This window comes from Sardina pilchardus, chromosome 9, assembly GCF_963854185.1.
Source record: "Sardina pilchardus chromosome 9, fSarPil1.1, whole genome shotgun sequence".
Classification (NCBI taxonomy): Eukaryota; Metazoa; Chordata; class Actinopteri; order Clupeiformes; family Clupeidae; genus Sardina; species Sardina pilchardus.
The window spans coordinates 25,331,614-25,352,031 of NC_085002.1; the positions used below are offsets into that span (position 1 = coordinate 25,331,614).

General features: G+C 41.6%; 4 protein-coding genes across 6 annotated transcripts; 1 reads left to right on the plus strand and 3 right to left on the minus strand.

Moving 5' to 3' along the window:
- Positions 1–414: 414 nt before the first annotated feature.
- Positions 415–7,958, minus strand: mybl2b (v-myb avian myeloblastosis viral oncogene homolog-like 2b). Its single transcript, XM_062544403.1, has 15 exons — positions 7,682–7,958; positions 6,772–6,868; positions 6,587–6,658; positions 6,403–6,495; positions 5,990–6,210; positions 5,502–5,649; positions 4,956–5,012; positions 4,561–4,758; positions 3,613–3,921; positions 2,625–2,767; positions 1,753–1,852; positions 1,476–1,589; positions 1,207–1,317; positions 982–1,116; positions 415–706 (listed from the first exon to the last, which is right to left on the minus strand). Exons 1-15 carry the CDS (start codon positions 7,699–7,701, stop codon positions 578–580), a joined length of 1,947 nt encoding a protein of 648 aa, XP_062400387.1. The 5' UTR covers positions 7,702–7,958; the 3' UTR covers positions 415–577.
- A 206-nt stretch (positions 7,959–8,164) lies between these two features.
- si:ch73-303b9.1 (uncharacterized) lies at positions 8,165–9,301 on the plus strand. Its single transcript, XM_062544406.1, has 3 exons — positions 8,165–8,304; positions 8,454–9,115; positions 9,230–9,301. Exons 1-2 carry the CDS (start codon positions 8,280–8,282, stop codon positions 9,074–9,076), a joined length of 648 nt encoding a protein of 215 aa, XP_062400390.1. The 5' UTR covers positions 8,165–8,279; the 3' UTR covers positions 9,077–9,115; positions 9,230–9,301.
- Position 9,302: 1 nt separating this feature from the next.
- ift52 (intraflagellar transport 52 homolog (Chlamydomonas)) lies at positions 9,303–14,743 on the minus strand. 2 transcript variants are annotated; one of them, XM_062544405.1, is made up of 14 exons: positions 14,628–14,743; positions 14,164–14,311; positions 13,945–14,032; positions 13,602–13,731; positions 13,300–13,375; positions 13,131–13,202; positions 12,260–12,386; positions 12,084–12,167; positions 11,925–11,978; positions 11,677–11,831; positions 10,522–10,609; positions 10,201–10,309; positions 9,890–10,035; positions 9,303–9,665 (listed from the first exon to the last, which is right to left on the minus strand). In XM_062544405.1, exons 2-14 carry the CDS (start codon positions 14,280–14,282, stop codon positions 9,621–9,623), a joined length of 1,293 nt encoding a protein of 430 aa, XP_062400389.1. In that variant the 5' UTR covers positions 14,283–14,311; positions 14,628–14,743; the 3' UTR covers positions 9,303–9,620. The 2 variants fall into 2 exon arrangements, with proteins under 2 accessions (XP_062400389.1, XP_062400388.1); XM_062544404.1 differs by having other exon boundaries at positions 11,925–11,993.
- A 242-nt stretch (positions 14,744–14,985) lies between these two features.
- On the minus strand, positions 14,986–20,241 carry LOC134091766 (serine/threonine-protein kinase Sgk2-like). 2 transcript variants are annotated; one of them, XM_062544411.1, is made up of 14 exons: positions 20,051–20,241; positions 19,446–19,540; positions 19,281–19,339; positions 19,106–19,158; positions 18,361–18,418; positions 18,112–18,195; positions 17,743–17,874; positions 17,472–17,584; positions 17,265–17,301; positions 17,041–17,127; positions 16,663–16,758; positions 16,171–16,326; positions 15,978–16,067; positions 14,986–15,889 (listed from the first exon to the last, which is right to left on the minus strand). In XM_062544411.1, the coding sequence occupies exons 3-14, from the start codon at positions 19,296–19,298 to the stop codon at positions 15,731–15,733; spliced, it is 1,083 nt and encodes a 360-aa protein (XP_062400395.1). In that variant the 5' UTR covers positions 19,299–19,339; positions 19,446–19,540; positions 20,051–20,241; the 3' UTR covers positions 14,986–15,730. The 2 variants fall into 2 exon arrangements, with proteins under 2 accessions (XP_062400395.1, XP_062400394.1); XM_062544410.1 differs by lacking the exon at positions 19,446–19,540.
- Between the last annotated feature and the right edge of the window lie 177 nt (positions 20,242–20,418).

Consider the following 20,418-nt stretch of genomic DNA (forward strand, 5'->3'; position numbering starts at 1 on the left):
AGCACGCATAAACAGGTCAGCTCCGACCAAAGTCTTTCTACTTCACTGATTTATTACTGGTTAAATTACACAATCTAAGATGCAAACCTGATCCAAACCAAACACCTGAAGAATAATTGGATGGCTGCATTATTTCAAGTGTGATGGATCTGCCTGTTTATCCCTAAAGCAGGCTCAGGAGAGCAGTTACAGAAACTAACAGAGTTTGACTTAAACTTCAATGTACTTCTACAACTGTCTGAGTACTGAGGTGAAGACATGTAAGCTACTAGGCATATGATGCAAAACTTGAGGTGCAAACATGACAACAGAGATGCTACAGTTCTTGTGTTGTTATCAGATAAGAATAGAAAGACAAAGCAATGCTGGGATAGTGACGGTCATTCCAGAGATTTCTGAGAAGAACGATGCTAATTCAGGGCATCACTGGTCCATGTAATTAGGGAAACACTCATTTATCTTACAAATAGCATTCAGATTATTTTAGACATCAAAACAAAACAAAGCAAAATGAAGAGCCAAATAAAGTACAAAATCAAGTCGGACAGAACTGACATCAGTTGAAGTGAGCGACAACTCAGGACAGGATGAGTGCACGGTTAGGGGTGTGAGTTTTTAAGGAGCGCAGAAACCGCCGGGCTTTTTGGGTCAGGATCAGCTGATCCTTGGTCCGGCCACACACAACCTCCTCCCATTCCTGGGACATCTGAGGGTAAACAAAACAGAATTTACAATGAGGACACATTATAAATGCTGGATGTAAATTATACACAAAAGAAACATGAAGGTAACCTAAATTGACTGGCATATAGTAAGTCTTGATTCAGTCTAATTAGTCTACAATTTATGTAGATTACTGAACTGTAGGATCAGCAAAACTCAGCGTTGGTACTACATAAAATGAACAAATTTCACAAAGCCATCTATGTTTAGGGAAAATAAATATTTCCTATAATATGCTCAAATGCATGATCTGCTCACCGGGGTTGGAGGTTCTGGTAGAGAACCTGATCCATTCTCACACGGCCCAAGGATGAATCCCTGATCTAAAACGTTGTCGTCTTTCTTACAGGAAAACGAGGAGGAGTTGAAGGATGAAGAGAGGGACGTCTCAGCCTATCAATCCCAAAACACAATAGTCAGACATAATGCAGATGTTCACACAGGTATTCTTTTTTACGTGCATGTTTGGATGAAAGTGCAAACCTCAGGGTTCATCTCAGGCATGGGCTTGTGAGGCATCACTCTGGCAGGCTCGTTACAGTCAATCACGTCCAGTGCCAGAGACTTCCGTACTTTCTTCATTGGAGGCCGTTGCTGAGGAGAAAAGATATTTGAAATCAGCAACCACAGAAAGAGCTACATGCAATGCATTTTGATACATGGCGTTTATATGGAGAAGGGCAAACTAATAACAGCTGTATTCAAACAAACAGAATACTGCTAAAAAAACCTGAAACTCCCCCCAAACTCACTGCTTGTTTGCGCCTCAGTTCAGGAGGAGGAGTGTTGTCCTCAAAAATCAATTCGATCCCAGCCTCCTTGCGCAGAACCTCCTTTAGGTCCTCCTCAAGGTTTGGAGTAGGAGGCTTAGAAGCAAAAAGGAGAGAAAATAATTGTTAGCATGAAGTCATGCTGACATGAAGTCATAATGAACTTTTTTTTTATTATTATTCTTTAAGTTTGTATATAATTTTCTTGCATTTCCTGATGATGGCAGGTAACACGGTGTAAGACCTAAAACTGACTCACCAGTGGGCGTAGAGGGCCATACTTCTCCATGGCGTTTTTGAAGGGTGTTGGAGTCCGCGGGTTAGCATCCAAATTAGACTTGTGATTTGGAGTGATAAATCTATGAAGTCAATAAAATGAATAGTGTCAATAGTGATTATTATGAACCCAGTCACATTAATGCCTACAAGGTGCATACTGTATAGGACTGACTCTTATGTGCATGTAGAAAGCCATTCACTGCACTCATAGGGTTTTGTAGGAGTGCAAGACTTAAGCAATAAGCCCCGAGAGGCCGTGGGTTATACTGTATAATCGAACAGCTAAGGGGCGTTGTTAGGCACGACGCGAAGCGGAGTGCCTAAAACCCCCTTAGCTGTTCGATTATACAGTATAACCCACGGACTCGAGTGGCTTATTGCTTTTCTAAAACGGTTACTACGTCGATCTAGCAAGATTTCATGAAACGAAGGCACAGCAACGACAATGTAACGATGTATCCATAGATAATCTTTCTTCCGCCAAGAAATATATTCCCTCCTTATGAATGGTTGCCATGCAACAACAAGACGCAGCCACTGCTAGTTTTGTGCTAGCGCATTACTATAGAACGAAATGCGGTCAAGGTGTGAGTTTATCGTCCTATATACAACGGCATCGAACGCGATTCAGCCAATCATAATCAAGGACCGGAACTATACGTTTTAGAATATAAGTTTAGCTACTTACACAAATACACATAACATGTGAGTGAAAATGCTATTCATACATACAACTGCCATGGATTGAAAGAAAAAACAAATCACATGGAGAGCTACAACAACTGCTATACAATAGCTTGGATCAGATCACCAGATCACATAACAGGAACTGCTGATGTGTGGGGAACCTACACAGAGTTTTCTTTCTGAGTGAGTGGCGTCTTGTCGCGGTGCAGGGGTGTGGTGACTATGGCTTTCTGGCTGCACACCGGAGTGGATGTCAGCGAAGGGTTCTCCAGCTCCAGCGTGTCCTGCTTGGTCCACATGTTCAAGAACTGCAGAGAGAAGATAGAATCGAACACTGTGAAGACTCAAGTGTGACAAGTGTGACATGTTCCGTTTTGGCCTGGATACATAAGACAAGGTTTTCCCCCCCTTGAATTTGGGGCCTAGACAAAAAAGAAAGAGGAAAAACCTGTAGATGGCGCCATATCGATATTTTCTAACGAGTGTTTTGAATTAAGTGAGAAGCCACCATCCTTCTTCAAAACAGTGGCATGAGCCTGAATGATGGAGAGGCCTCAAACATAGAAGTCGAATAAAGTGATTAAAAAATTTGAGAAGATACTGTCTTTTCAGCAGTATGTGAAAACTCACTCACATCCATTGGATCAGATGGACAATGCTGATCAATCGGCAGTGTTTTTTGTCATTACTGTATTGCATGTTAATTTAAATTTAATAATGCATCCAAAAGATGAATGAAATTGAGCTCATGATTTAATTTAGGCTAAATGGTGTTAAACGGCCCGTAATAATTCATCCTATGCGTCATCACCAGCCTTTTAAAAATTTAGAAAAATAAAAAAGGGGGATTGTCATCATTATTTTAACTCATTCTTCTATGAGTCACCAGACTCTCCCAGAGCTCTATCTAACCTCAGTCAGGTTAACATAATACAGCAGCTAATACTGTCTGGAGGTCTAGGGCTAGGCACAGTATAGGTCAAAGGTGCTAATATTTGAGGGCTAGTCAAATGGGTCTGCCATGTTTTGACTACTTGTTTAGTATGGAGAGCTAAATGGCTTAATTGATCTCCATTTGTTTAACTCTCCCATGAGTTTCAGAATGAGATTCAGTGTTGGAAGCTTTGCTGACTGGCCATGATTGCAGCTATACCTGTGAAGGTGAGAAGGGGAGGATCTTGACAGGGGTGCTCTTGGGGGTCATGGAGTCATTGGGGTCGGGCGAGCCGGCGATGCGGCGACGGCTGTGGCGGGCGATGATGGAGGGCGGCGTGGCACCGCGCGGCGAGATGGGGATGAGCTCGCCACGGCTGGTCTTGCTCAGCTCGTGCAGGGCGCTGCCCTCCAGCCGGAACTGAAGCAGCTCGGGGCCCCGGCCTGGGCTCTGGCTCGAAATAGAACTCTGGCTCTCCTCGGGGAGGTCAAAGGTCACGTCAGCCAGGTTACACCAGCTCTCCATGTCCTGGCGGACAACAAAAAATGTGAAAGTTCAAATAAAATGAAGGTGAAGTCAGTAGAGAATAAGTACAGGAGTGTGGGGAAATGACAAATGAAGACAGACAAGGACAGAGGGGATTAGCGCAGGACATGGTGATATGGAGGGAAAACGGGAACTAGAGTTGAGTAATGCATTTGTTATGCCTTTATGGAAGATGCTGGTAAAAATATAAACCCCCCTGCCATACAGGCTCTGGCATTGTGCCATGTCATGTAACATAACTCCTTTGGTTCATGCAGCTATAAGACCACAGAACAGAATTGCTGTGTCATGAATGTCAACTCCCTCACCATAAAGTTTTTGTTTTATTTGTACTGTTTGTACAGGCTACATTTCTGGAAGGTAATATAGTATTATTCAATAGTCTTTGCATATGGCAATGTCATATTGCATATGCCTTGGTTTTGTAGTGCTGAGTGATTGACTTTAATAGAGAGAATCCAACTGAAATGTATATCTTACTTCAACAAACAGCAAGTACACGTTTGAAGTATGAACACTACTACATTCAACATATTATGTGATCAGACTATTTCATCTTAAAGAGAAGACAAATCACACTATAAAGCATTTTAATCTCCCCTGTGAGACACCTGTCCTTACCCCTTCCATCAACTCCATGACCTCCTTAAGGGCGGGTCCCGAGGTAGGAGACAGGAACCCAGAGCTGTCCACCACCCACTGGTTAATGCTCGACTCCCCGCCACTGTCCGAGTCCCGTATGGGGGTCACCACCCCTTTTCGGCAAGGCGGTGACTCTGGCTTAGCAGGAACTATGTCAACTGCAGGGCATGGAATGTCCTACAGGGGGCAGCACAGACATGAAAATATTTTCAGAAATTACTTCTAGTCTAAGAAAAATTAAATTATAGGGAATTTGTATTTGCAGGCAGAATTACAGAAAGTTCTTTGTTAGGGTAAATTATTCAAGAATATAAACTTGTGTGTGAATGAGTTAAAACAGCCATACAAACATCATTGCAAAGTGTGAATAATACCTGTTGCGCAGTTTCCATCACTTTGACGTTGTCCACAGCACCATCAAAGCACAGCTCCTGAAGACAACAAAAACAGCTGAATCAGTAATGACAGTCGCCTCCAACCAAGTCAAACACCCACAACAATAGGTCTTGGGCACACGCGTTGCATTCTAGGAATATTGCCGCCATGTTGGTAGCGCACCGAACGTAATAATCCATTCATTTAGATGCAGAAGACGAGAAGCAGACAATTAATAGTATTAGCGATTCTTGTCCTCTTGCGATCGTGGGTTGTGCTGTTACACCCCACTACACAACAACATACGACCAAGAAGGCAAAAACTAAGTAACAGGAACACACTAATAGGCGGGAGTAAATGCATAGTAATCCATAGTAAACTAAGGAGTGAGGCTGCCAATATGGCTGCCCGCGAAGTCACGTCACAATCCCGAGCCCTATTCAGAAGGTTTTGTTTTGATTTGATTTGGTAACACGCGTGACAGCTAAAACAGGGCTTGTGATATACAAATGCTTTTGAGTTTCTGAGGGAGCTGCAAGCTTACAGGCTGGTCACTGCTGTGATGAGCGCCGACATCGCCCTGCTCGGTCTGGTGGGTCACTCTCAGGTTAGTTTCCACACCTGTGTAGTAGCCCATCTCCACCTTACGCTTGATGGTGGAATTCCAATGGTTCTTCACAGCATTGTCCGTCCTGCCGTGGAAATGGAAGCTAACGTTATAGTGGTAGTATACTATAGAAATCCACAGTAACAGTAACACATAGACACTCACTTTTGGTTAGACGCAAACTGTATTTAGTTGTCTTTGTAATTGTGCTCTGCACAATGACCATAAAGTTGAATCTACAGTATTCTAATCTAAAAGTGCATTGAAACACCATCAACAGCCCAGCTTGTGTAACCTGCCTTGTGTTTAACCAGCACAATTCAGCCATGGCCCACAAAACAGCAGCACATTGGACTTTCCTTCATTTTGGTGGGGCGCTTGGACCTGAACAACAAAACCACACTGTGCACGGCTAATTCTCCTACCTTCCAGGGAGGAGTTTGGCAATCTCAGCCCAGCGGTTCCCCAGCACACTGTGAGCCTTGTAGATGACCAGGTCCTCCTCTGTGGTCCAGGACGACTTCTTCACGTCAGGGTTCAGGTGGTTATGCCAGCGTTCCCGGCACTGTTTCCCCAGGCGACCCTTCAGGTGCTTGGCCACCATGGCCCACTGCTTGTTGCCATATTTCTTCACCAGCTCAATAACCTGAAATAATAATGTGATTTGGTTATAGAATACACATAAAGGATTCCAAAACACTAAAATATCACCTTCCTCGGCCAAGTCAAAATAAAGTGAAGATTGATCCCTATAAACCTGTCAATACATGGTAGGGGAAGTTACTGTCATGGTAGGGCAAGTTACAAATTATATGGGGGAAAAAAGAAGCCATCTCACCTTCTCATCCTCCTCTTTTGTCCATGGACCTTTCACCAGATCGGGATCAAGAACTTTAAACCATCTGTGTTGACACTGATGCTCCGTGCGGTTCTGAATATTTCAGAAAAGATGATGATGTTAATTGGTGGAAACACAAATCAAAGTGAGCCAAGATGTGAGAGATTGCAGCCACATAACTCACCGGCAAATAACTGGCAATTCGTTTCCAATCATTTGGTCCCAACTTCTGAACCAAGGCTCGGAGGTTATCATCCTGTAAAAATCAAAATAATAAGTTCAAAGGTGACAAATCATCCACACCTAATTGTGATGTACACACCCTTATCTCTAATGGGGTTGGGGGGGACATCAAGTGCTTTAAAGTACCTCTTCCTGGGTCCACTTCACCTTGACTTTCCCACAGTCTCTCTGCTCGGCTACATCAGAGTCTGTGTCCTGACACATCCCCTCTTCGCCATCCTCACTACAAGGACAAGAACAGCAATGCATGCAAATTACTCAAGTGTCAGGGTGAGAGCTACACTTCACACACAGCACCAAACATCACATCCTAGTGTTACAAGTGTTAGGAGTAAGTCGGGAGCAAATACACAGATTGCTGGATCCTTGTTTGTGTCATCAACTGTTGCTGGACACAAAGTACACAGCAGTGCTTGTATGATGAGTACATAACTACTTAGGTAGCATTCGATGTCATTATCTTAACATAAAACGTCTTTCAACACACCTGAAACTAAAATTGCATTAAGAGTGCAACTTGCTAAACATCACTTGGTCTTCTATTCCTGCAGTTTCTGAGACATAAGACCACACATAACCAACCTATAGCTACACAACAGGATAGACCTGTTAATCTTCCATACACAGTAGCTACGACAGCTAACTAAAGTTAGCAAACACTATCGCGATTTTGGTATGCGTTAACCTAGCTGATTATGATTCCTGAAAAAAAAAAATCACAAGCAACTATGTGATTGACAAAATGTTAGTTTTTGCACATTTACATTACTGTACTGCTAGGACATCACCCGCTGTTGATAGTTTTAGAATCTAAAAAGTATCTGTTGTTGGCAAAAATGGGGTATAGCTAAATTAACATTTGCATTCATACCCGTAACGACCGCGCTTGGCTGAGTTGATCATTTGTTTTTTGTGTGTGTGAGCACAAAAGCAAATATTGTATCACATGCAATATTGCCATTTTCTTATTAAATCACTGTGAGCTGATGAGCGCTGAAAGGCTTAGTCAAAAATAATATGCTGGGCTAAAACTTACCCGCGCGACCACCAGGACATTTCCCCGCTTATTTAGCTGTTTTCAAGTCCAAAATCCCCGGAGCAACGATCGAATGTTTTATACCACGTCCTGCATGCAGTGTCGTAACGTTTAGCACATTTTAGACCTCTGAAATTACTGTCATAATCAACAAAACCCTTTTGATAACAGAGCACAACAATAGAATTGCATTGCAGTCTCCGCGCTCAAGTTCTTATCTCGCGCTTCTTTTTCTCGCAAGTTTCCCGGGAGTGACGCATGGAGAATTGTGCGCACGCAGCTCTGCGAACGCCCAATGAGTGAAATCTATCTTTTTACCGTCTCTGAAGCTATGCTCTGAAGTGAACTCTCAAAGCAATGCGCCCCCAAGTCATCATAGTATATGACTGCAGTTTGATTGATACATTAAAATCAAATAATAATATATTTTTAAAAAAGTTTGTCGTATGGTCAGAGCTCTCTAGTATTTTGCTTTTTCAGTTTCATATCTCCCGGTGTCAACTTCTTTCTTGCACCTGGTGCCGCTGTTCTACTTCATGTTAATTACCGTGGGCTATAAATAGACCCTGCTGAAAACAATTGCCTTGATTACCCACTAATGGCATCGGATCACAGCAGCGTTGGTGAGAACTTTTTGTGACCGACTTATTGTTTTGTTTTTTTAATTACATACGCATTTTAAAAAAATGATGGTAGCTTTTACTAGCATTTTAACACCTAATTTCAAGCATGACATGTCTTCATGTAGCCTAAAACGCGTTTCTATTCTCAGATCTCAGCAAGAACTCAGAGGGTCTGTCCCTCTCAGAGCTGGACAGAGGCTTTTATTTAGACCAAAGCCTTTCTGTCTCAGCTCTGTCCATGGAGACATCAGCAGCCACCAGGCGCTTTCCTAAGGGAATCGTGGTAGAGTTCTCAGACAGCAATGGCTCCATCAACAATCTCGAATCCTTTCCCAACTCACCCGGTGTTCTCTCACCTTCACTGGTATCACAACAAAGCACTCCTACCCCTTATACATACAACCTGGAACTTCCGTTCAGGGTCCAGGGGAAATCCTCCACACCTACCCAGGAGATGCTCCTCAAGAAGCCAGTTCTGGCCAGCTCATTAAACCTGTCCAGCATGGATCTGACCACGACCCATCCGTCCTGGGAGGTCTCCCTCATCAATCCCATCTCCGACAGCCCGAAGCTGGCACTGGAGTCCACTTCGCTTGAGTTGACCTGGAGCCCCAGAAATCAGTCTGGGCAGCCAACAGTGGCGGAGATTTCCTCCTTTATGTGTTCTGGCACTCCACCAGCCACCACTCTATCAGATGGGCAGAAGTCTTGGAGGGAGACCCTGCCACTGGGCTCCGTGCTGGAGGAAGAGCAGGAGAGCCTGATGTCATGATGCTGAGGATGTCTACAGTGAGCTGATTGCCTTGAACAGGTACTTGATCCAATACCAGTGAAGAGAAATGTCTGTTTATTGGTATAAGGTTTCTGATTATTTTTTGGCTATTAAGTTGTTAACACTTCTAATCAAGTCTTTTTTTTCTGACAGGATGCAAATGTTTTTATGTAAATACTAAATATTAACTGCTAATAATAATGAATAAAGAGATGTACCATGAAACTGTATTGGTATGAACTTTTATTTGCATACAATTTATACATGTAATATTATTTTATTAAATAGGATTTCAACATTGAAAAAAGTAGTAAACAGAGTAGCAAAAGTAGAAAAAGGGTCTTGACTTGCTGCATGTTTCTCTACATGTCATGCTGATCAAAAAACATTTGAAATGTACATGAAAATATGGTTTTGGTTTTTGCTATATACAGACTTTACCAGCCAAAAACAGCTGAGGGAAATGGCGTTTGGTTTGGACAGACGAGTGTACACATTCGCCCCTCTAAGCCTTGTCCACAGTTTTCAGATAACCTCTGAGCCATCAGAGCGGCGAAAATCTCACATCTGTAGCGTCGATATCATGCTCCTTTTAAAATATAAAAAAAGGCCTCAGTTTCAACCTGTTTGGTAATTGGCCTCTACACAGTTACACTGACCAGATTTGGAGAAGATTGTAGTCTTTTAACTAATGACCCTCATTCAAGCTTTACTCAAAAGACTACAATCTTTCAAGAATCTTTCCCAAATCTTGTCAGTGTAAGGTAAGCTTAACTTGTAATTGTATGGGCATTTCTGATCAGCTTCACTCACCTGATTGAGTTTCTTGAACTCCACCACCTGGAAGAAAATGTGCTCAAGTATGTGCTTTGCATCTCTGTGATCCTTATCCAGCTTTCCAGTCACACCAAGGATGTCCCCACACTTGCGCACATAAAATTCCAGATCGTCGTCTGTGCCTGGGAGCATGGATGATTCAAAGAGATACAATATTAGTAAGGTATGACGGGTATACTATTGCATTCTACAATTACTGCTCAGCCACAGGGAAAATGGCTTAGGATACTATGCGGATATTTATCTAGCACTGCAGGTTCTCGGTTCACTAGGAGTGCTGCACTCACATTTGTTTGAGAGCTGAGCCAGTCTCACTTTCTCAGAAGAAAACGTCTCGTCAAGGTCAAAAAGGTCAAGCATGGGAGGTGGAAGGTCTCTGAAGGCCGGCTGAAAGACCTGCACAGAGGGGAATTCTCACAACCAGTCCACAGAGATCTGCAGGGTTTCTTAGCCTCCTTTGTTTTCTCTTTCAACTGCACTGTTGTGGCATGAGCTGTTTAACAACGCTCTTGGATTTAGCAGTACTATGTCAAAAAGTGTAACTGTTTATTTGGCATGCGTGAAGCACTGTTGTTTAAGCAATATAACACATTTGTGAGTTTGCTTACTGCTGGTTGAAGAGCAGGCAGGGGTGTTTCAAACTGAGGCTGAATCAGCTGGAGTTGCTCATGTTTCACATGGAGCTGCTTGTAGGAACTGCATCAAAAAAAAAAAGTTGAATTGAAAAATCAACATATATACAGACCATTACAGGCGATCACTCCAACAAAGTCTGTTGTCTGTAAAAGCTTTGAGCTGTCCAATTCTACAAATAAGTTTTAAACTTACAGCAAGTGCAGACATTACAAAGAGCATGCTACTACTATATAAAAAACAAATATATAATATGACTGTGACTTTGCCACCAAATGAATTGAAAACGCAGATGAAAATATGCCTTCCAATTCCAGTCAACTACTGCAGTATCAACAAAAGAAGCAAGGAACAACTACAGTATGTACATAATCTTAAAATAACCCATCACAATTAAAATGATAGTTATCTGTGGTGTTTTGCAAATAGTATACATACATGGAATAAAGTTCTTAAAAAAAAAAACTGATCGGAGTAACTAAGCCTGGCTGTTAACCTAATCGGGACACTTCAACTTTTGAGAACAAAATGTTCACTTGCTGTTTAATATATCCCATCCCTTGACAAGTGGCGATAATGAGGATTATTCACTTCACCTATCAGTTGCCATAATGTCATGGCTGATTGGTGTATGTTGTAAACCACTTTGTCATTGGATTAATCATTGATTTTGTATGTATGCATGGTGTACACTTGGGCAACAGCAAAAAAGCTATGAATCATCTTCTCACAAGATGGCGGTATCTGCCCCAGCCGTGGTGCGACTGACTGGGGCACCTGCAGTACATGCCGGCGACCCGGGTTCGATTCCCGCCCCGTGGTCCTTTCCGGATCTCACCCCAACTCTTTCTCCTGCTCACTCCCTGTCTCCCTCTACTGTCCTGTCAAATTAAAGGCATAAAAAGCCCCAAAAAATATACTTTAAAAAAAAGATGGCAGCATCTGCAATAATAGTAGGGGCCTGTGAAGGTGTGAATTTAGTGACCCTTTCAGTGTTAGCACGTGACCCTTCTTGTCCTTGTTAATAGAGGAACAGGTCCAACCGGACAGTCAGAAATGAATTATAGGTCAGGCCTATGGAGTTTTTGCTCTTTTTTCCCTGCTGAGGGCTGCAATAAACCGGCTCTAACCTGATGACGCGAGGCAGGGTGTCTGTTGATAGCTTCATCAGTGACATGTCAAACAGGGAAGTGAAGTCACGTGGGTTTTCGTCTCCCTCCTGAAGGCACACCCGTAGTCTCTCAGACAGACAGCCTGTGTCGGGTAACATGGTGTAGTCTGTGATCTGGGCAAAACAAAAACAGTGCAAACATTGAACACAGTCACTTACTTGTCTTTACAGCAATGAAATAAGCGACTAGTACCAACTGTCACTCACCTCTGGGTCCTCTGCATCTATCTGGTTCAGGTGAATATTATCTGTCATCAACCACTGGAACACAACATCCTGCAGTATAAAGAAGAGTGCTTATAATGCGAACACAGAATCACTATAATATTTTCTGCATAACTGGAAATGATAACTGAACATTCTCACCATTATTTTATTGTTCTCCTCCTTGTCAAGGTACTGGTCACAGAACATGTGACAGGAGCCCAACACTGCCAGTTTTCCTCCATTCTTTGAAAGAAATAAAGATCTGTTCTTAGCACCTAAAGGCACCATGAGATTTTTTTATTTTAGCCAGGTTGCTGAGCCCGGTTCCTGCTCACCTTGGGTCTGTAGAACGCCAGAACAGGTCGGTTGAGGGGGAAGCAGACAGAGCCAGTGGAAAGCACAGCCGCAGCAGGTTTCATTACACTCAGTGTGGCTCCATATGGGTAGACGAAGGTAAGGGCCCTGTGGACAAGACAGTGGCGTGTCATTACACTGCAGATCCTATTCACGATTAACATGTACACAACATCATGGGTGCCTCTCATTCGTCTTTTATATACTGTATCCTCCCTTCCATCCTCGGTCCTCGTTCCCACTGATCTAGATAAAGAATGATGGGGCGGCAACAATGGGATAGTCTGTATCCAGTGCTAGTTATAGATTAGTGGGAACGAGTCTGGAGGACCAACATCGAGGATCGAAGAGAGAGGTTGAGAGAGGCCCCATGTCTCTGCCATAATACACATGGGTGAGATCGGCATATAGGCTGGGTGAACCCTGCCTGACCTGCCTGCGAATTTGGATTTTGCCCGGCAGCTCAGGCTGGAAACATGCACATCTATCTCCCCTGCTTCCTGTCCACAACCTTTGGCTGGAATTAAAAACTAGGTTATCCAAAAGATGCACTGGATCGTTGGTCTGATTGGTTGAAGGATCATCCAAGCGTACCGAGTCATTTGAACGATGCCAATAGAGCTCGACACTCCCGCCCCTCCTCCGAGAGAGCACGCACACCTCTGGTGCAGACTCCCCAGTCCCCATACTAATGTTCAATCTTAAAAGATTGAGCTTAGTATGGTGATAGCCATACTAAGTCAGCATAGCATTCATGGCTATAAATCTCAGATGCTTGCATTCGGTGGACTTGTAACATAAAGAATGCAGATGATCATGGCAGATGCTTTACTGTAGGACATAAAGCCTTACTGTGCATTGTTTCCAGCACTTTCGTCATCAACAACGCCTGTAACAGCTTTGCCAGCAGCTCTACTGATCTCTCTAGAAAAAAAAAACAGAAAGTTCACAAACATCACTCAAATGTCATGCGAGCAAACATCCACAGATGTTCCCAAAATGATTTTAATTGTGCACAAACCTGTTTAAAACACCATTGGAAACTAATGCTTCTTTGGGGTGAAAATATTTGTAATAAACATTCCTCACCACAGCATCTGTAAAAGTGATTTGAGAAATACAGAAAGAAACATGGTAGTCAGCCTAATAAATGTGTAAAGATAATGTGTGAACTGTGAAGGGTAAACAACATGTGACGGCAATTTCTCCTTCCATCTATCTATTAAAACACTGAGCAAACACTACCATGAAACACTCAGTAAAAAAGCAGTAGGTGTCAGCAGTTCCGTATTTCAAGACACAATGCCTGATCATGATGCTCACCATTGTTAACCATGATGCCGAACTCCTCTAGGAGAAAGTTGATGTTGGTGTCATATCTGGTTTCCCCTCCTTCTCCCAACATCACAAGGATATTCCCACCGCCATCCAGATACTGCTTGAGGACTTCAAACTAAACAAACACAGTGTAAACTAACATAAATCCTACATGGCACTCACTCACACTGAATCAGGGATGGTGTACTTTCAAGTCATTAATATGTTGAAGGGGATCAAAGAAAGTTGTCAGACAACTGTGTAAAAGAGGATTGTGATGTGTCTCAACATCTATCATTCACACAATCACACCCACACGGACAGACAGACAGACACACAAACCACATACCTCAGATCCAGTGAACTTCTCTCTTGGTCCCGCAGTGATCCATAGCTTAGTGCCCATCAGTTTCTCTTGGGTAAGCTCATCTTTTATACTATCAGATGAATCAATCGTGTGGTAAGGATACACGTATTTATCATTTTGAGTGGTAATGCCAATGTATTATAAAGTATTTGCACCGTCTCATCATTTCTCACTACCCATCATGCTGTGAGGTCGACTTACCTCTGTATCTTCCACTGTACCCGAAGTCTCTTCTGAAGAGATTTGTATCCTGCATTAGCGGTAAATAGTTCTCTTTTCGATGCATTAAAAGCAACGCTGTTGCGCTGGTCTTTATCCATTCTCGACCGTAGATATCAGATAACATATGCTATAAAGATATCGAAACGCACATTTTATTTAACATACCACATTAAGCTGACGAGGGGAGTTTACATGATAGCCTAACGATAACATTGCATGCAAGCAGTGGCCTTTCCATGTAGCACTAACGTGTTAACGTTACAGCCATCTATCCGCTAGCTAGCTATTGTCAGCTAGCTCGTCGTCGATGTATGTAAAGGCAGTTTTTAGGTTTATGTTTCCTATGTAAAACAGCAGTACTAGACTATATTACAATAGCTCATCTGTGTGATTTAGGTAAATACAAAATAAATTGCACATAAATTGAATTTTAGCAAGCCTACCGATGTCAGAAGCAACAGTGATCCAGTTGCCCACCCAATGGGATTGTGGGTAAAAACAGAAGCCAAAACAGTTACCAAGGGCGCTTGAGCCTAGCAACCACTGACAGTCACAGACAGACAACCATCTGACTCAGCTCAAAGTTGTGTGAAGAGAGTTGTTATCCTAATAAACTTCCTGTTTGGAATATATCGATAGCTAAATAGCCAAGAGCTGGTACCAGGTGGAAGGCCTATTTTCGTTTCATTATTATTTTATTTTTAAAAGGATATAATTTCATTGTAATCATCATAAAAACTTCAACAGCCTTAGGCCTATAAACCTAGGCATATATTTTGTGACAATTTACAAGTCATACAGTTTAAAGTTTAAACAGCATTTTATTTCACATATGAAATATTCTTAATATCTTCATATTTACAGACAGGACAGACACAATCAATCAATCGATCAATCAATCAATCAATCAATCAATCAATCAATCAATCAATCAATCAATCTGCCCTACATTTAATCTTCATCACAATGAAGTAGGCCTACATGGAAATGTGCATAATAAATTATGGGAATCCATCCTTTCCACAATAATATTGATTTCTTAAGTTAGGTTAGCCTAGACCTGCAGGAGTGACCATGAACAAATGATGTTTAGGCCTATGAAAATCCATGGCAAAAGGCATGAATGAGGTAGCCTATTCTTAAGAAATCCCAAAACTTTTCATTCAAGGTAAAGACACATTTGACAAGATGTAGGCTATGCATATCAGTAGCACCCCTTATTTCATTTATTTAATGTGATGTGGCTGTTAGTAGACTATGTCAAACATTATTTTAAGTACAAGAAAGATGCTATACAAGCCTAGCTGATGAAAAAAAGGCCAGGAATATGAGACAGCACAGAGTAGGCTATATCAGACGATACACAGGCTACTTTAAAAGCAATGCTTCTGAGTAGGCCTACTGTTGTTTGGGTACATTCCCATGGATATTGGGCATCAGTTTTTCAGAAGTTTTTCTCTGCCTAGCCTACTTTGATCATCAAGACAAATTATCATGATATATATTTTTTTTGTTGAGTTTTTTTTTCTGAATGAATGATTTGGCCCTAGAGATAGTCCTCTGTGGAAACATAAGAGAATCCTTTGAAAGCATTGGAGCAACTTGCAGCCAGGCTGGAAGGAAAATCCGCCGCACAACCTACAGACCCTGGTACCATCTCACTGGTAAATTCAGGATCGATGTGCTGCATATCTGCAGGACCTCCCTGTGGAACAGAATTAGAAACTTGAAAGGTGTTGAAAGGTAGAATTCAGTAATTTAGTCATTAATCACCCCATTTCACTTATACTCACCACATTAGGGTTGTATGGAGGCTTAATTTTTCTGTGGTACAGGTCATCCCAGTTTATGCAGGAGAAAAAGGCATGATTCTTCACCTCCAGCTGTAACACAAACCCCACCAACAACAAAATTCAAATCACATCCAGTAAACCCATACTGATCTACATTTCTCTATCATGCATTCAGCTTTTCAGGTTAACTTACAAAATCAGCAATGGCCCCCATGCGACGGTGAGGTTCTTTCTGCAGCAGCCCCTGCAGAAGGTCACACACCACTGGACTCTTCCCGCCCGGCAGGCTCAGAGGATGGTGGAGGATAGAGTTGTACATCTCTGTCATGTCATTGCTGTAGAACGGGGGCTGCAGCAGGCAACAGAGGGACAGCACCACAGAGCATGATGAAACATGCAGGACATTCAGAGGCATGGTAAGCATATAAAGTTCATATTTGACTTCATTGACCATCTGTTTAAGTTTATGAAAAAAAATATCTGACTGCGTGTGAAAATTCAATAAAAAATGAACTGATAAATAACAGTAAAGATGTACACTCTGGTGTGCAGCATTGCGTTTCTTTTGGCATGGCAGTGAGTTGGTACCAACAATCAATTAACTGAGCAACTAAAAAGCAATCCTATTTTCAACTAGGGAAATGTAAATTAATATAGTGAATATAAAAGTAATAGAGGGGCATACCAGGCCATAAATCATTTCATACAGGACAGATCCAAGGCCCCACCAATCTACCGTTCTGTCATAAGGATGTTTCTTTAGCACTTCTGGTGCCAAGTACTGTTGGAAAGACGAATGCAAATTGAGAAAAGCATACGCTTGTTAGAGAAGCATACATTTCTGTGATTGATTGATGTGAGTGATTGTGATTGATTGATGTGATATATTGATGTTCTGTCATTGATGTGAATTAAATATTATTGAGGATAATTAAATGTGGATAATAAGTCAACTTTCCCAGTCGGGAAATGTTCCAGGAAGTTACACCTGACACCTGCATCTCATCTAGTGGTGAGTGGTTCATAATTTGAGCGATCACAACATTCAGTGGAGTCCACTGACCTCTGGGGTTCCACAGAAGGTAGATGTAGTGGTGTCTGGGTCTATTCCTTCTTTGCACAACCCAAAATCTGTCAGCACCACATGGCCCTGTAATAGTACAAGATGGTCAAAATGCAGAAAAGTCACAGAATTCACTAATGCCAGTCTATTAACAGCACATATACTGTAATTATAATTTAGTATCAACATTTTGCGCACAGGTGATCTACAGTATGGACAACTACCTCCCAGTCCAATAAGATGTTTTCTGGCTTGAGGTCTCTGGAAAAGACAAAGAGAAGAAAGAGCATGTCAGAGGTCACTTTTTGTTGAGACACAGGACAGCCTTTAAGGCGAGCTTGGGAATCCAAAGCCAAAGAGGATCTGTATTTACTATGAGTGACCTGTTAACATTGGACTGGTGTGAGTGATCCATCAACAGCAGGACTGACCTGTAAACAATGTCGAGAGAATGTAAATAGCCAATGGCGCTGGCCACCTCAGCTGTATAAAAACGTGCTCGTGGCTCACCAAAACTCTGCTCCCTCTGAAGGTGATAAAAAAGCTGCCAAACCAGAAGAACAGAAGGACAAAACACCCTGATTACATTAACTTTAACCGGCATGTTTATTCTTGAAATTGTTACAAAGGTCCTAAAAGCAGCAATCCAACTGTCGCGTTATGAGGACATCAGTGGCTGATTTCAGCAATATCACTCTTTACCTCTCCTCCATTGACATAGTCCAAGACAAAGTACAGTTTCTCTGAGGTCTGGAAGGAATAATGGAGCCCGACAAGGAATGGATGTTTCAGACTTTTCATTAGAACATTCCTCTCAGCCATGATATTCTTTTGCTGTCAGAGTAAAAAATGACCACTAAATCAAAAAGCCAATTACAAAAGTAAGATCTATATCAAAAATAGATATATTTTAGTATGGTACACTAAAAAGCATAATTCTAGGGTAGAAGTTATTCAAAACAATATCCATTTGGTATCAAGGTTTGTACCAAGGCATTTGTATATAGTAGACATAATGACGGATGTGCTTCCTGTGCAGAGTTTACTGTAAGCTGTTAGTGATTCACCAACCTCTTTTTTCTTGAGTATAACTTTTTTCTGCAGGACTTTTACTGCATAGAACTTGTTATCAGCCTTTGCTTTGGCAAGCAGCACCTTTGACAGAAAATCCAGAAATACCTTGATGATGGGGTACAGGCTACAAACTGTGTTGCTAGTCACTACACATTTTAATTATTTTATATCCTGCCACTGTAAATGTCAAAGTACAATTATTTTTAATGTGTTAAATGTCAAACAATATTTTTTGTGCAACCTTACCTTCCCAAATGTGCCCTTGCCAATCACAGCCAAAAAATCAAAATCTGTGGGTTTGGCACTGCAAAAGGAGGATAATATTTCTTATGGAATGACAAACAACACTTAAAAATCATTCTCCTCTGAATATTCCTGAAGAGATGTATAAGTGTTTTATGCAACTCGGTCACTTCTGGAGTATTGATGAGTGTGAAAACTTTTTTTTTTTTTTTTTTTTTTTCCATATTTCGATCATCATTTATGACCAAAATAAAAGCAAAATGTACAATTACTGTGCACACATATGCCGAAGTACTAGGCCTGCCAGTAGGGCTATATATAGTGTTTGAAGCATTGTAAGGCACAACAAGAAAGTGCCATTTCTTCTGCCTTGCTGCGATTGAACAAGGTGTGACAAGACTGATGTTGACAACAGAAACAGAACTTGTTGTGATGTTCTCTCAGTCTCCTATGATGGGTGTGTTGCAGAAAATACCAAAATAGAGACATATGTTTATCATTTACCATTACCCTCTGTGTTTCTCAGCAATCGGAGGACACCTATGAGTGACTAAAATATGTTTATAATACAAGCCGACAGATTTGAATGTTGATTTAGTGTACGTTACATTGTCAAGACAAACGAATGCTCAAGCAAATCCATTGGTGTCGTACATGATTTTGAGCATACAGTACATGACATGGTTTGATATTCATTTACAGCTGCATGGACATGATAGAATTGTAGATGGTTAAAATGTGCACTCACTGGGGATTGTGAGTGGGGCCTAAGTTGACTTCATTAGAAGAAGATGGATGCAGCTGTTAGTAGAGAGACAAAAAGAGGGAGAGAAAGAGAAAGAGAGCAAATAAGACTTATCCTGATCATTCTCAAAAAAGCACTTCAGCACTAAATATGACCGAAATGACCAAAAAGCACTTACCAGATTACAGTGTGCCATTGTGGTATTCGTTTTGTCTTGTACAATTTATAGCTTTTCAGCTAGATTGAAAAAGAAAGCAGACTATACTCAGCACACATGAAAATTACACATGAAACATGAAACCACACCAGCATAAGTCCACTTGATGAGGGTATACACACTTACGAGGACATCCAGACGATTAATGAAGTGACAAAGGCAAAATGTCAAGGTTCATCAAAGTCCACGTCTGTCACAAATGCTCAGCACATTATTGCCATCTTATTCAAACCAGAGTGTGAAGAGTGACCATTAAAAAAAAAACGTTTCAGGCAGAAGGAAAGCAAAAAAAAAACTAAGGCTAAAAATTAACAGTTGAACAAATGAATAAAGGATCAGGGGAGATGCGTCTGTCCCAGACTAGAGGAAACCGGACAGAACTTATTGTTGACACCCAAATGAGCTGTGTGTTCTTCTCAACAAAGACAACAGTAGCGACACACAGGGCACAGAGTCAACTTTGTAAAAGTAAAGGCAAGTCTATTCCTCACTGTTTCCTGTCTATCGTCCTCCAACACAAAGTTTCTAAAGCAATGAAAGAACGTTCCAAAAGAATAGCCATCATAACCAAAGACAACATCCCTAAAGCACTGTCATTACAACCCAGCGCTGAGACATAATAAAGTCTGCTGAAAACAAAGCGCCCCATAAACGTATTCATCTTTATATCCCATACAGCGAGGTCCACTAGCTGATGCCATCGTAATAATGCATGTTTTTTTTTACCTCACCTTTCTGACAGGTGGAGCTTGAAAAGTTTTCAAATGGGCCACTTCCCCGCAGTCACTGTTTCATCCGAATTTGTATCTCAGCCCTGGCTTGGTTCGAGTAGCCTGTGTAGATCATGGAGAAATAATCTCGATTTTGCAATTGGCTGCTTGGCAACGACAGCAGACAAGGCTGTCAGTGTCATCACACACTAGTTAGACCTAATGAATTGACTTGGATGTGAAACAGCCCGCTTCTTTTACTGTCAAGAGAACTCTGATGCTCCGCCTCCATCGAGATGTTAAGGTAGGCCTAAGTTCATGAATAGTCACATATACTGCATGCTATTTGCCTTAAGATACTAATTTAATATAAAATAAATATCAATGTA